The 13,474-nt window shown below is 41.5% G+C and overlaps 1 protein-coding gene across 6 annotated transcripts; it reads left to right on the top strand.

Moving 5' to 3' along the window:
* The first annotated feature begins 362 nt into the window (after nucleotides 1–362).
* Nucleotides 363–13,159, top strand: LOC111958860 (prenylated Rab acceptor protein 1). 6 transcript variants are annotated; one of them, XM_023980167.2, is made up of 7 exons: nucleotides 363–470; nucleotides 972–1,122; nucleotides 1,595–1,618; nucleotides 1,740–1,985; nucleotides 4,739–4,836; nucleotides 7,697–7,798; nucleotides 12,616–13,159. In XM_023980167.2, exons 2-7 carry the CDS (start codon nucleotides 1,007–1,009, stop codon nucleotides 12,705–12,707), a joined length of 678 nt encoding a protein of 225 aa, XP_023835935.1. In that variant the 5' UTR covers nucleotides 363–470; nucleotides 972–1,006; the 3' UTR covers nucleotides 12,708–13,159. The 6 variants fall into 6 exon arrangements, with proteins under 6 accessions (XP_023835935.1, XP_070293564.1, XP_023835938.1 ...); XM_023980170.2 differs by having other exon boundaries at nucleotides 382–470; nucleotides 1,028–1,122; XM_023980169.2 differs by having other exon boundaries at nucleotides 386–470; nucleotides 1,773–1,985.
* The last annotated feature ends 315 nt before the right edge of the window (nucleotides 13,160–13,474 follow it).

The raw sequence follows: 13,474 nt of genomic DNA, 5'->3' as shown, positions 1-13,474 counted from the left end.
TGCTGTGTGATTAATATATAAGGACCGTTAGACATTTTCAATGCTTCTGTTCTGTAGGTGTTTCTCTGAATTGTTGTATTAAACCGGATTGATTTCGATTTGACTTCATCAACGACTGCTCTCGTTTTTGTTCACCTGGACATTCCTGTTACATAATGCTAATTGATAACTCATATTTCATAAATAGCTATCAGTTATTTATCTCATTTTCTGCTCCAATTAAATGGATCATATTTTTTTCCCAGTAATAAATCAATAAAAAGACATGGGTCTTGATCAAGTACACACTAAAAAGTATTCTATCCTATTTTTGACTTTTAATTTGAAATTCATAAAAAAATATACCGGAAGTTAGACCCAGCGTTCAATTTCGTTCCACATCACATCCGCTGAGCAACAGCACAGCAGAAGTACATTTTTGTGTTTTTCTATTTCTAAGCACAGCAGTGCAGTAAACATTTTCAACTACCGTGAGTATACCTTCAAAAATATTATTTATGTAACTAGTTTGTATGTAGCCAAAGCTATTCGTTTTCATATGCAATGATAGAATAGTGGCTAAGCGTAGCAATAATTGACATGAAGGAATGGTGATGTGGCTTCTTCGACCGGAATCGTTATTTCGTGTAAAAAAATTCAAAAAGGGAGATATTCAAGGTTTCGAGTAATGACAGTGAACAACTTGTCTGTTAGAATATAAATAACTGAATCACAGAAACTAGCTAACTAGCTAGCTAAACGATGTTGCAATTGAACTGTCTGTGGGCAAGCCCATCAATGATGACAAACATTTTCCTTTCCATAACCCCAGACTCTCCCTACGGTCTCTCGGTTTTTCACTGTGCGTTATTCATTTGTTACAACAATAGAAAGCCTAGTTTCGCATTGTGTGAGAGGATTTGTTATCGCTTGTGAAACAGTGCCATTAACCTTGTATGTTTCTTTTCTGTCACTGCCATGTTTTATTTTAGCCTACATCTTTCCCACATCGGCATCAGTTACTCTAATGAAATCTGGTGTCCCAAAGGGTGAGAACTGCCTTGTAGACATGGACTCCAAGGCAGGGGATCTCTTCAGCGCTGAGCCAGCCGACGCTGCTGGATCCGGAGGTGTCATGGGAAGGTGTGTGCTGTTGTTTTTCTATCTCTGTCTCTATCTGTTTGTTAATCTGTCTAGTACATGGCTCGCCAATCCTGTTCCTGGAGAGCTACCCTCCTGYATGTTTTTGCTAACTAACCTGATTCAGCTTGTCAACCAGCTAAATATTAGAATCAGGTGAGCTAGATTAGGGTTGGAGTGAACCTACAGGACAGCTCTCCAGGAACAGGTTTTTGAGAGCCCTGCTCTAGTGCCAGCAGTCTGTAAACCTGGTCCTGGAGAGCTACAGGTTGTGCAGGCTTTTGTTCCAGCCCAGCACTAACACACCTGAATCAACTTGTAGCACCATGTATCTCTCTGGGATCATGGTTGGTGACTGGTTCGGGTCCAGATACATTTTATATACATTCCTCATGTGTAGTCATTCTTCTGTGGCTATTATTGTGTCTGTAGGAAAATTGTGATCTGAATTTGTCTCATATTCTTCTTAATCTAGCCTACCACTAAAGGAACTAGATGGGTCAGTTTGTCCTTTCCTTGTATTATACCTGGCTATGATGTGTTGTTGTTCAATCTGTCCACGATCAGTCTCTTGGTTTAATGCTATAAAATTATTCCATCTCCCCATACCTCTTGTTTAGTTTACCACCCTGGCTTTCTGCCTTGCCTCACAGGCTGTGGCTGCCCAAAGGCCTCTCACCCAGTGTGGCCAAGGACTGGTTTGATCGTCGCCGTGCGTCCATCCGTCCCTGGGCTGGCTTTGTGGATCACAGGAAGTTCACCAAGCCCCGCAACTTTGGTGAACTGTGCCAGAGGGTGGTGCGCAACTTTGACACCTACAACAGCAACTACACCTTCATCTTCCTCGGCCTCATCATCTACTGCATGTAAGAGCTGTGGGACAGGAGTTTAAAGACACTGTGCTATTCAGTGAATATAAAAACACAGTAATTACATTTATTTTATTGATTTATTTAACCTTTATTTAACCAGGAAGGGCTCATTGAGATTTAAAATCTCTTTTTCAAGAGCGTCCTGGCCAAGATAGGCAGCACCGAGTCATTACAAAACTTACAGACAAACAACATGAAAAACTACAAGTAATCTAGTAAAAACCATAGAATTCACAAGAGTATAACAAAAATCAAGAACAGCAAATTAAAAACATTGACAGGTCAGGGAATCAGTCTCAAGATCATTCATCAGTGATTTAAAAATACCAATCGGGACAGGTTCTTCCAGTTTAAAAGTATTTTGTAAGGCGTTCCAAGACGATGGCGCAGAGTACATAAAAGCCCTTTTACCAAATTCAGTTCGGACATTTGGAACAGTTAGCAGGATAAAGTTCAGCGAACGAAGAGAGTACCCACCACATTTCTGAACAATAAAAATGCCCAAATAAAAAGGTAGTAAACCCAAAATGGCTTTATAAATAAAAGTATACCAGTGACTGAGCCTACGAGTGACTAAAGAAGGCCAGCCAACCCTGGTATACAAAGTGCAGTGGTGCGTAAGGGTTTTGCAGTTTAAAATACATTTCAAAGTGCCATGGTAAAGGCTGTCAATTGATCTCAAACACTGAGCGGAAGCATTCATATATAAAATATCCCCATAGTCTAGTAAAGGCATAAATATACCTGATATTAGTCTCCTTCTGGCTTCAAAAGAAAAACAGGCCTTATTCCTAAAATAAAATCCCAATTTCAGCTTCAATTCTTTTGTAAATTGTTGAATATGCAATTTAAAAGAGAGGCCGTCATCAATTAAAATTCCAAGTTATTTATATGAGGTTACAACCTCAATCTCCTTGCCCTGACAAGTAGTAATAGGTGAAAGGTTCAGAGGTCTATTTCTTGCTTTAGGAAACACCATTAGTTTAGTTTTGTCAGTATTGAGGATAAGCTTCAATTGACACAAGGTATGTTGAACAGTATAAAAAGCAGTTTGCAAGTTCTGGAAAGCTTTTGTAAGAGACGAGGCACAACAGTAAATAACAGTATCATCAGCATAAAAATGAAGTTGCGTATTTTGGACATTTTTGTCTAAATCATTTATATAAATAGTGAATAAGAGAGGACCAAGTACAGAGCCTTGGCGCACACCATTAAAGACAGACAATTTAACAGACATAAGCCCATCAAATTGAGTGCACTGAGTTCTATCAGACAGATAGTTAGCAAACCATGCAACTGCATGCTCTGAAAGACCTACACTCGACAATCTCTGCCTTAGTATAGCATGATCAACTGTATCAAAAGCCTTAGAGAGATCAATAAAAAGTGAGACACAGTGCTGTTTTTTGTCAAGGGCTTCAGTGATATCATTTAAAACTTTCATGGCTGCTGTAATTGTGCTATGCTTCTTCCTGAAGCCCGATTGGTACATTGATAAAATAGAGTTAGTAAATAAAAACTCTTTTAGCTGTTCACTCACAAGGGTTTCAAGTATTTTCACCAGGGGTGACAGCTTTGAGATTGGCCTATAATTATTTAAAAGAGCTGGATCTCCCCCTTTTAAAAGTGGTAGGACAAATGCTGATTTCCAGATTTTCAGGAATTTCATTACATTCCAGTGTTAGCTGCCAGATTTTAAAAAGCAGGGATCCAAAGGATCAGGACCTGCAGGCTTTCTCTGATCTAAGGATTTCAGGGCTTTATGTACCACCTGCACTGAGAATGGCAAAAAGCTAAAAGTTTGACCAGCTCGCACTGGTTCATCCACACAGGGTTGTACAGAGACAGAGGACACTGGTTCATCCACACAGGGTTGTACAGAGACAGAGGACACTGAATCAAACAGCCTACCAGATGATACAAAGTGCTCATTGAAACAATTCAGCATTTCAGTTTTGTCATATACAGCAACAGAGTCCTTCAAAACACATGACGGTAATTCAGTAACATTACTTTTACCAGACATAGACTTAATAGCCTTCCAAAACTTTCTAGGGTCATTCAGGTTATCAGTGGTAACAGACATAAAATATTCAGACTTGGCCTTCCTGAGAAGAAAAGAACACTTGTTTCGTAACTGCCTAAAAATAAGCCAATCAGCWTCAGAACATGATTTCCTTGCTTTAGCCCAGGCTAGATTACGGTCGTGAATAATACAAGACAGCTCAGAAGAAAACCATGGATTATCCCGCCCTTTAACCCTGAGCCTGCGGAATGGGGCATGTTTGTTTACTATTTGGAAAAAAACATAATGAAAGAATATCCAGGCAGTTTCCACATCAGTGATAAGCTCAATCTTGCTCCAGTCAAAATAAAACAAATCATGAAAGAAAGCCTGCTCATTAAAACACTTCAAATTTGTCTTATGAATAAAACGTGGGTTTGTCTTAGGAACCGTACAATTTCTAACAGCAACAACCGCACAATGGTCACTTAAATCATTACAAAAACCACCAACCGCAGAATATTTATGTGGAACATTTGTTAATATCAAATCAATCAGGGTTGATTTATCTGGGCATTTAATTTACATATTGCATATAGACAGATTGCAGCCTGTTTTATTTTCAAATTCCAAATCTCAGTGGTTTGAATAGGCCTAGATCTATGCTGGATTGAATTGATTTAGAATCTGTGATTATCAAAGAAACTCTTTCCCTCTTCCAATCTCCCCCGCTTTACCTCAGTATCAGCTCTCCCATGCTGCTGATTGCTTTGGCAGTGTTTGTTGGTGCCTTCTACATCATCCACCTCAAGTCCCTGGAGTCTAAACTGGTCATCTTTGGTGAGTAAAGCAGTCATGATCTGTGAGATGATTTACATGGAGCAATTTCAGTGCCAACAGATTGTATTTGAATTCCATCATTTTGAATTTGTAATAGGATATTGAATTTGAATGTAATCTTTTTTAATATGTAATGCASAAATGTAATAATTTAATTCTTGTATTTCATGATTTGACACTGAATTGAATGAATATTGCATTGTTTTATTTAATTGAACATTCAAATTCAATATTTTATGTATTCAGTTTCACTATGGTAGATATTGCATTCATTGTCTATGTATCTAGTTTACAAACTATCAAGTTGATCAAAGTTTCATATATTCAACTTCTCAGATGCATTCAGATTCAGTTCTCTAAATTCAGATTCAAAACCAGAGACAACATCCTGGTACTTTGCCAGCCTGGAAAAGTAGAAGAAAGAATCAAACACTCTCTGTGGTAAACAGAAGCTTCTGGCAGTTTCTGAAGCCAATGTGGCATGTAGAATTTATTTTCTTCCTATGAATTTGGCTCTAACATCTGAACCGTTTTAGCAATAAGCTATTATGACCCCATTCCTGAATGGTTAGACTCTCTGAAACATGGACGTGCCTTCTGTTCCCCTCTGTGATGACGTGCAGGACACGTTAGAAGGGAGTGTCACAAATGTTTGGCCCCCCCATAAGAATATAGTTGAATAGCCCGGTTAAAGCCCTTCCAAGGATAGCCTTTCCACTCCCTATTTAATCTTGCTCTTGTGACTGACTGACTGAGTTCGAACCAGGCCTCCTGCATGTAACAAGACTGTTAACCTGCTTAGCTAAAGCCCATAGGAGTGAGTTTAGGAAGCTATCATGTCTTCAAGTCTCCAGCAAGGTTACTTATCAAAAGAGCGTGGTTCATCAAACCACCTCGGTTACATTTAACCCCACTTTGACCTCACTTTTTCCACATTTTGTTACGTTACAGACTTATACTAAAATGGCTTAAATATTTTTCCCCTCAATCTACGCACAATACCTCATAATGACAAGCTAAAACAGGTTTTAGAGATTTTTGCTAATTTATTAAAAAACAGAGACCTTATTTACATAAGTATTCAGACCCTTTTCTATGAGACTCTAAATTGAGCTCAGGTGCATCCTGTTTCCATTTATAATAATGGATGTTTTTAAAATTGAGTGGAGTCCACCTGTGGTGAATTCAATTGATTGGACATGATTTGGAAAGGCGCACACCTGTCTAGATAAGGTCCCACAGTTGACAGTGCATGTCAGAGGAAAAAACTAAGCCATGAGGTCAAAGGCACAGATCTGGGCAGCATTGAAGGTCCCCAAGAACACAGTGGCCTTTATCATTCTTAAATGGAAGAAGTTTGGAACCGCGGGTCCGTTTAGAATGTCCCATTATCAAATGGGCTGGAACAGGGACAGGGGGAAAAAGCATGTCATCTGTATGCACTCGAATAGCGAATGGAGGCTGCGCGCTTTCCCGCGGGTCCGTTTTTCAATGATGACTGGTAGACTACTTCGGTTTTATAGCGGAGCTGTGCTTAATAGGAACTTCTGAGAAATACATATAAGAACACCTTTTACCGTCAACCACTGTTTGAGAAGCATGCTCTCTTTGCGTGACAGATGCTATTCTTCCCAAACTCTATGTCAYGGGCTCTCCAACCTTGTTACTGCAGCTACCCAGTGCATAATTTGGGAAACCAAGTGGAATCTGTTTGGGAACATCAATAATAACATGTTTTCGCAACGAAACATATATTTCACTAAATGGTTGACAGCCCCTCTGCACGCTCGAGAAAGGAACAAAGGAGAGAAGAGGAGACGGAAACGCATGGTGGTGAGATATTCTGTAGCTAAAGGTAACGTGCGACCCAATTAATTATGAAAATATAAAATAAATCCCTATTACTAGGCTATTCAAAATCCAAATGCACATTCACTATACTTGCGGTCTCTCTGTATGCAGCCCTGCACATTCAATGAACCAACAGCATGGCCTAGGTCTGTACGTTCTCTCCCAGACTCGTGGATATACATTTTGGAGCGTAGCGTAAGGTAACCAGTCCATACTGTATGCATAACAATACAGTCCACACTCAAAGGCTAGACCAATTATGTACCAAAGACATCTTAAATCAGTTTTTTTTTTTTTTTCTTTTCTGCCATGTGTAATATGCAGTAGGTTATGTATTGTATAAGGCATAATCATTATTTGAATTCAGTTTTTTTAATGGGTTTGGGCTCATAAGCCTATGCATAAGCTCTAATATGCATATGGAGGTTCTGAATGAATCATCGCTTTAGAAAGACTGTCCATTTTTGTTTTGTTAGTCTTTGAAACAATATCCATGACGACCATCTTTTACACTSAGTTTCAACCTGTGGTTGAACTTTTTTTTTCTCCATAGGTCCATGTTCCAAAGTCTAAACTTTCAGGAATAGGATCATAATAGCTTATAGCCAAAACGGTTCAAACGCTAGAGCCAAATTCATAGGAAGGAAATAAATTCAACATGCCACATTGGCTTCAGAAACCACCAGAAGCGTCTGTTTTACCACAGAGATATACAGACAATGAATGCAATATCTACCATATTGAAACTGAATATTTGAAAATTGAATTTCAATATTCAATTTAATTGAAATACAATTTTAAAACCGAATGCAATGTTTATTCAATTCAGTTTAAAATAAATGCCTTTACAAATTGGAAAATATAAGATTCTAATTCAATATCCTAATACAAATTCAACATTTATGGAATTTAAATATAATTTCAGTTGGCACTGAAATCAATCTGTATTTTGGGTGTAGGGTGAATAGTAATTGAAATCTGAGTGATTTTTTATTTATTTTGCACACAGGAAAAGAGGTGACCGGACCTCACCAATTGGGTCTGGCAGGGGCAGTCTCTTTCCCTGTGTTCTGGTTGGCTGGTGCAGGAGCTGCAGTGTTTTGGGTCCTGGGTAAGTTACAACCCCCATCTCACTCTTTACTGTACACATCAGACCTGGGATAACTGTAGACTTAGGCCTAGATATGCATTATGGAATGTATTTCTCTTTGAAGGAGACAAATGATTAGGGATGTAACATTCATCGATTTGCATGGGAGCCCAAACCGATCCAAATGGAGCTTACATCAGTCAAAACATCAATTCACTTTACGAATTGCAGAGTCACTAACATGTTTTGCTCATATTACATACTTTCGACCTGCTGAAGGTACCTCATATTTTGTGACAAATGATGCGTCCTCTCCTTCATTGTCGAACTAAGCATGTAACTGTGTTGACGGCAGTGGAGGCTGCTGAGGGGAGGACGGCTCATAATAATGACTGGAACGGCRCAAATGGAATGGCATCACACGCATGGAAACCATGTGTTTGACGCATTTGATACCATTCCRCTCCAGCCGTTACCATGAACCCGTCCTCCCCAATGAAGGTACCACCTACCTCCTGTGGTTGACAGTCATTGATCTACAAGCAATTTTACATGCCAACAAMCCCAAGGATTATCAAATCAAAGTTTGTGTCACRTGCGCAAAATACAACAGTGAAATGCTTACTTACAGGTTCTAATCAATAGTGCAAAAAAGGTGTTAGGTGAACAATAGGTAAGTAAAGAAATAAAACAACAGTAAAAAGACAGGCTATAATAGTAGCGAGGCTACATACAGACACCGGTTAGTCRGGCTGATTGAGGTAGTATGTACATGTAGATATGGTTAAAGTGACTATGCATATATGATGAACAGAGAGTACCAGTAGTGTAAAAGAGGGGTCGGTGGGTGGCGGGACACAATGCAGATAGCCTGGTTAGCCAATGTGCGGGAGCACTGGTTGGTCTGCCCAATTGAGGTAGTATGTACATGAATGTATCGTTAAAGTGACTATGCTTATATGATAAACAGAGAGTAGCAGCACCGTAAAAAGAGGGGTTGGGGTGGGCACACAATGCAAATAGTCCGGGTAGCCATTTGATTACCTGTTCAGGAGTCTTATGGCTTGGGGGTAAAAACTGTTGAGAAGCCTTTTTGTCCTAGACTTGGCCCTCCGGTACCGCTTGCCATGCGGTAGTAGAGAGAACAGTCTATGACTGGGGTGGCTGGAATCTTTGACAATTTTTAGGGCCTTCCTCTSACACCGCCTGGTGTAGAGGTTATGGATGGCAGGCAGCTTAGCCCCAGTGATGTACTGGGCTGCACGCACTACCCTCTAGTGACTTGCGGTCAGAGGCCGAGCAATTGCCGTACCAGGCAGTGAAGCAACCAGTCAGGATGCTCTCGATGTTGCAGCTGTAGAACCTTTTGAGGATCTCAGGACCCATGCCAAATATTTTTAGTTTCCTGAGGGGGAATAGGCTTTGTCGTGCCCTCTTCACGACTGTCTTGGTGTGTTTGGACCATTCTAGTTTGTTGTTGTTGATGTGGACACTGAGGAACTTGAAGCTCTCAACCTGCTTCACTACAGCCCCGTCAATGAGAATGGGGGCGTGCTCGGTCCTCCTTTTCCTGTAGTCCACAATCATCTCCTTAGCTTTGGATACGTTGAGGGATAGGTTGTTATTCTGGCACCACATGGCCAGGTCTCTGACCTCCTCCCTAAAGGCTGTCTCGTCGTTGTCTGTGATCAGGCCTACCGCTGTTGYGTCGTCTGCAAACTTATGATGGTGCTGGAGTCGTGCCTGGCCATGCAGTCGTGGGTGAACAGGGAGTACAGGAGGGGACTGAGCWCGCACCCCTGTGGAGCTCCAGTGTTGAGGATCAGCGTGGCAGATGTATTGCTACCTACCCCCACCACCTGGGGGYGGCCTGTCAGGAAGTCCAGGATCCAGTTGCAGAGGGAGGTGTTTAGTCCCAGGATCCTTAACTTAGTGATGAGCTTTGAGGGTACTATGGTGTTGAACGCTGAGCTGTAGTCAATGAATAGCATTCTCACATAAGTGTTCCTTTTGTCCAGGTGGGAAAGGGCAGTGTGGAGTGCAATCATCTGTGGATCTGTTTGGGCGGTATGCAAATTGGAGTGGGTCTAGGGTTTCTGGGATAATGGTGTTGATGTGAGCCATTACCAACCTTTCAAAGCACTTCATGGCTACGGACGTGAGTGCTACGGGTCTGTAGTCATTTAGGCAGGTTGCCTTTGTGTTCTAGGGCACAGGGACTATGGTGGTCTGCTTGAAACATGTTGGTATTACAATCAGGGACATGTTGAAAATGTCAGTGGAGACACTTGCCAGTTGGTCAGCACATGCCCGGAGCACACGTCCTGGTAATCCATCTGGCCCCGCAGCCTTATGTATGTTGACCTGTTTAAAGGTCTTACTCACGTCGGCTACGGAGAGCGTGATCACACAGTCGTCCGGAACTGCTGATGCTCTCATGCATACAGTGTTGCTTGCCTCGAAGCGAGCATAGAAGTGATTTAGCTCGTCTGGCAGGCTCGTGTCACTGGGCAGCTCGCAGCTGTGCTTCCCTTTGTAGTCTGTAATAGTTTGCAAGCGCTGCCACATAAGACGAGCGTCAGAGCCGGTGTAGTATGATTCAATCTTAGCCCTGTATTGACGCTTTGCCTGTTTGATGGTCCGTCGCAGGGCATAGCAGGATTTCTTGTATGCTTCCAGGTTAGAGTCCTGCACATTGAAAGCAGCAGCTCTACCCTTTAGCTCAGTGCGAATGTTGCCTGTAATCCATGTTGCCTGGCTTCTGGTTGGGGTATGTACGTACAGTCACTGTGGGAACGACGTTCTCGATGCACTTATTGATAAAGCCAGTGACTGATGTGGTGTACTCCTCAATGCCATCGGAAGAATACCGGAACATGTTCCAGTCTGTGATAGCAAAACAGTCCTGTAGTTTAGCATCGGCTTCATCTGACCACTTTTTTATAGACCGGGTCACTGGTGCTTCCTGCTTTAATTTTTGCATGTAAGCAGGAATCAGGAGGATAGAGTTGTGGTCGGATTTACCAAATGGAGAGCGAGGGAGAGCTTTCTAYGCTTCTCTGTGTGTGGAGTACAGGTGATCTAGAATTTTTTCCCCTCTGGTTGCACATTTAACATGTTGATAGAAATTTGGTAGAACTGATTTAAGTTTCCCTGCATTAAAGTCTCCGGCCACTAGGAGCGCCGCCTCTGGGTGAGTGATTTCCTGTTTGCTTATATTATTCCTCAGCTGACTGAGTGCGGTCTTAATGCCAGCATCTGTCTGTGGTGGTAAATAAACAGCCACGAAAAGTATAGCTGAAAACTCTCTAGGCAAGTAGTGTGGCCTGCAATTTATCACAATATACTCTACTTCAGGCGAGCAAAATCTAGAGACTTCCTTAGATTTCGTGCRCCAGCTGTTGTTTACAAATATGCACAGACCGTTCCTCCCCCTTCGTCTTACCTGAGTGTGCTGTTCTGTCTTGCCGGTGCAGCGTATATCCCGCTACCTGAATATCCATGTCATCATTCAGCCATGATTCCGTGAAACATAGGATATTACAGTTTTTGATATCCCGTTGGTAGGATATTCGTGATCGTACCTTGTCTAATTTATTGTCCAATGATTGCACGTTGGCGAGTAGTAYTGACGGTAACGGCAGCTTTCCCAGTCGCCTTTCGCCGGGTCCTGACCAGTTATCCGGCTCTTTGTCCTCTGTACCTGCGTCGCTTCCTCTTGCAAATAACGGGGATGTCGGACCTGTGGGGTGTTTGGAGAATGTCCTGTGCGTCGTCTTTGTTGTAGAAAAAATATTTGTCTAATCCAAGGCGAGTGTCCTAATATCCAGAAGCTATTTTTTGCCATAAGATACGGTTGCAGAAACATTATGTACAAAATAAGTTACAAATAACGCAAAAMMMCCCCCAAATAATAGCACAATTGGTTGGGYGCCCGTAAAACTGCTGCCATTTCTTCTGGCGCCATTTTTTAGCCTTGTCAAACTGCACACTGTGCCCAGCTTTGTTTTCTGACCAACGTGAGGTAGGCGGCCTGTTTCTGATCTTGCACATCTGCGGGCATCTTCAGTATTCAAATGCTAAAATGTCTTGCGCGATATTAGGCTTTATATTAGTTGAGTTACAACCTCTATCATTTGCTAGATTGTTATCTTTGCGCTGTTGAAAATKGTGTTTTAGCCGGAATAAAAGTAAGCTACCGGAGACACAACTCTCATCTGGCTATACCTACTGAATGGAGTTTACAATAGATTTTGATTTTTCAAGTTCACCATCGGCAATAGTTTTGGTAGTTTTTTGTTTTAAACAATCAGTGTATATGGTCATTTTTACATATATACGGTCAAGTTGATATCGAGGAATCACTTTTGCGAGGCACRCTGCTGGAGGAGAATAGAAGCTCACTTAATTACTTCCAAACGGTCAAAACCATTCGATTTTGAGATGGGGGGGTGATATCCAATGTTGTGCGTATACACTGAGTATACAAAACATTAAGAACAGCTGCTCTCTCCATGACTTAGACTGAGCAGGGGAATCCAGGTGAAAGCTATGATACCTCATTCGTTAAATCCACTTCAATCAGTGTAGATAGGTTAAAGATTTTTAAACCTTGAGACAATTGAGACATGGATATAACTTTTTACGACACCGCTAGGATTTGAGTCCATTAATTCCCGCCATGAAAATTGTAAATTGATCGCGATGTAGTGCTAAGATTAACCATTGTGTTTGGTTTCTCAAAATGGAGCCCTAAATGTAACCTAGGCATCTACTCTCCTCTTTCTCAGCCCCTTCTATCTCTTCCATTTGATTGACTCTCTTCACTTCTCACCCAGGCGCGACGATGTTTGTGATTGGCTCTCACGCTGCCTTCCGGGAGCTGGAGGGAGGATCGGAAATGGAGGAGCTCTTCATGGAGCCTGTGTAGCGATGGAGGAATCTGTATGTCTGTGCCATTATAGCGTCTGTGACAGCATTGGCAGCRCCATTGAGGCTACAACCCATAAGAATCCCCACGCGGGTGACTACTTTAAAATGGCAGAAGCATAGTGGAAGCCCTCAATGGTGCTGCCCATGCTAAAACAGCCTTTTGGCCACTAGAGGCCTCTTTCTCTGTGTGAACCCTCAACACTCACCTTTGACCTTTCATAATATAACACAGAATGCACCTTGTCATGCCTCTGAAGTGATTTGCTGTTACTGACCCTCTACAACTCTAAGACCATAATAGTACTCAATTTAGAAGAATATATTGATTGACTGTCGTATGCACAAAGAGTGACTGAGACGTTCATGTACCTCAGCACACTTCATACTGTCTTTTCCAAATGTAACTGATACCGCTCCTTTTGTGTTTAATACACATTTCTTCCCGTGAAATATCAGTGTCAGCCTTTTGTTTAATGCCTCCGTACCTCCTGTTTTAATGTTCCCTTGTGGATATCTAATAATACAAAATGTCACTCGGTCAACTGAAGACCTGACATGTTACAAAGAGTTTTAACATCGCCACAGTAATAATTCAGATGTGTTTTTTAAAATCGTATATAGCTGATGTTGAATAAGTCCTCAGTGAGCACCATTAAACTGAATGAGGGAAATAGCATCAAATCGCCAATGCTTCTCTGACTGGGGAAGAAGTGCCATTTGCAGCTTTACAATGTATTTATCCAACTAGAATGAATGGTTCTTTTA

Source organism: Salvelinus sp. IW2-2015, linkage group LG35, assembly GCF_002910315.2.
Source record: "Salvelinus sp. IW2-2015 linkage group LG35, ASM291031v2, whole genome shotgun sequence".
In the NCBI taxonomy this organism is placed as follows: domain Eukaryota; kingdom Metazoa; phylum Chordata; class Actinopteri; order Salmoniformes; family Salmonidae; genus Salvelinus; species Salvelinus sp. IW2-2015.
Note: the sequence above shows the minus strand (reverse complement) of the source record. Positions and strands in the feature narration are given on the sequence as shown.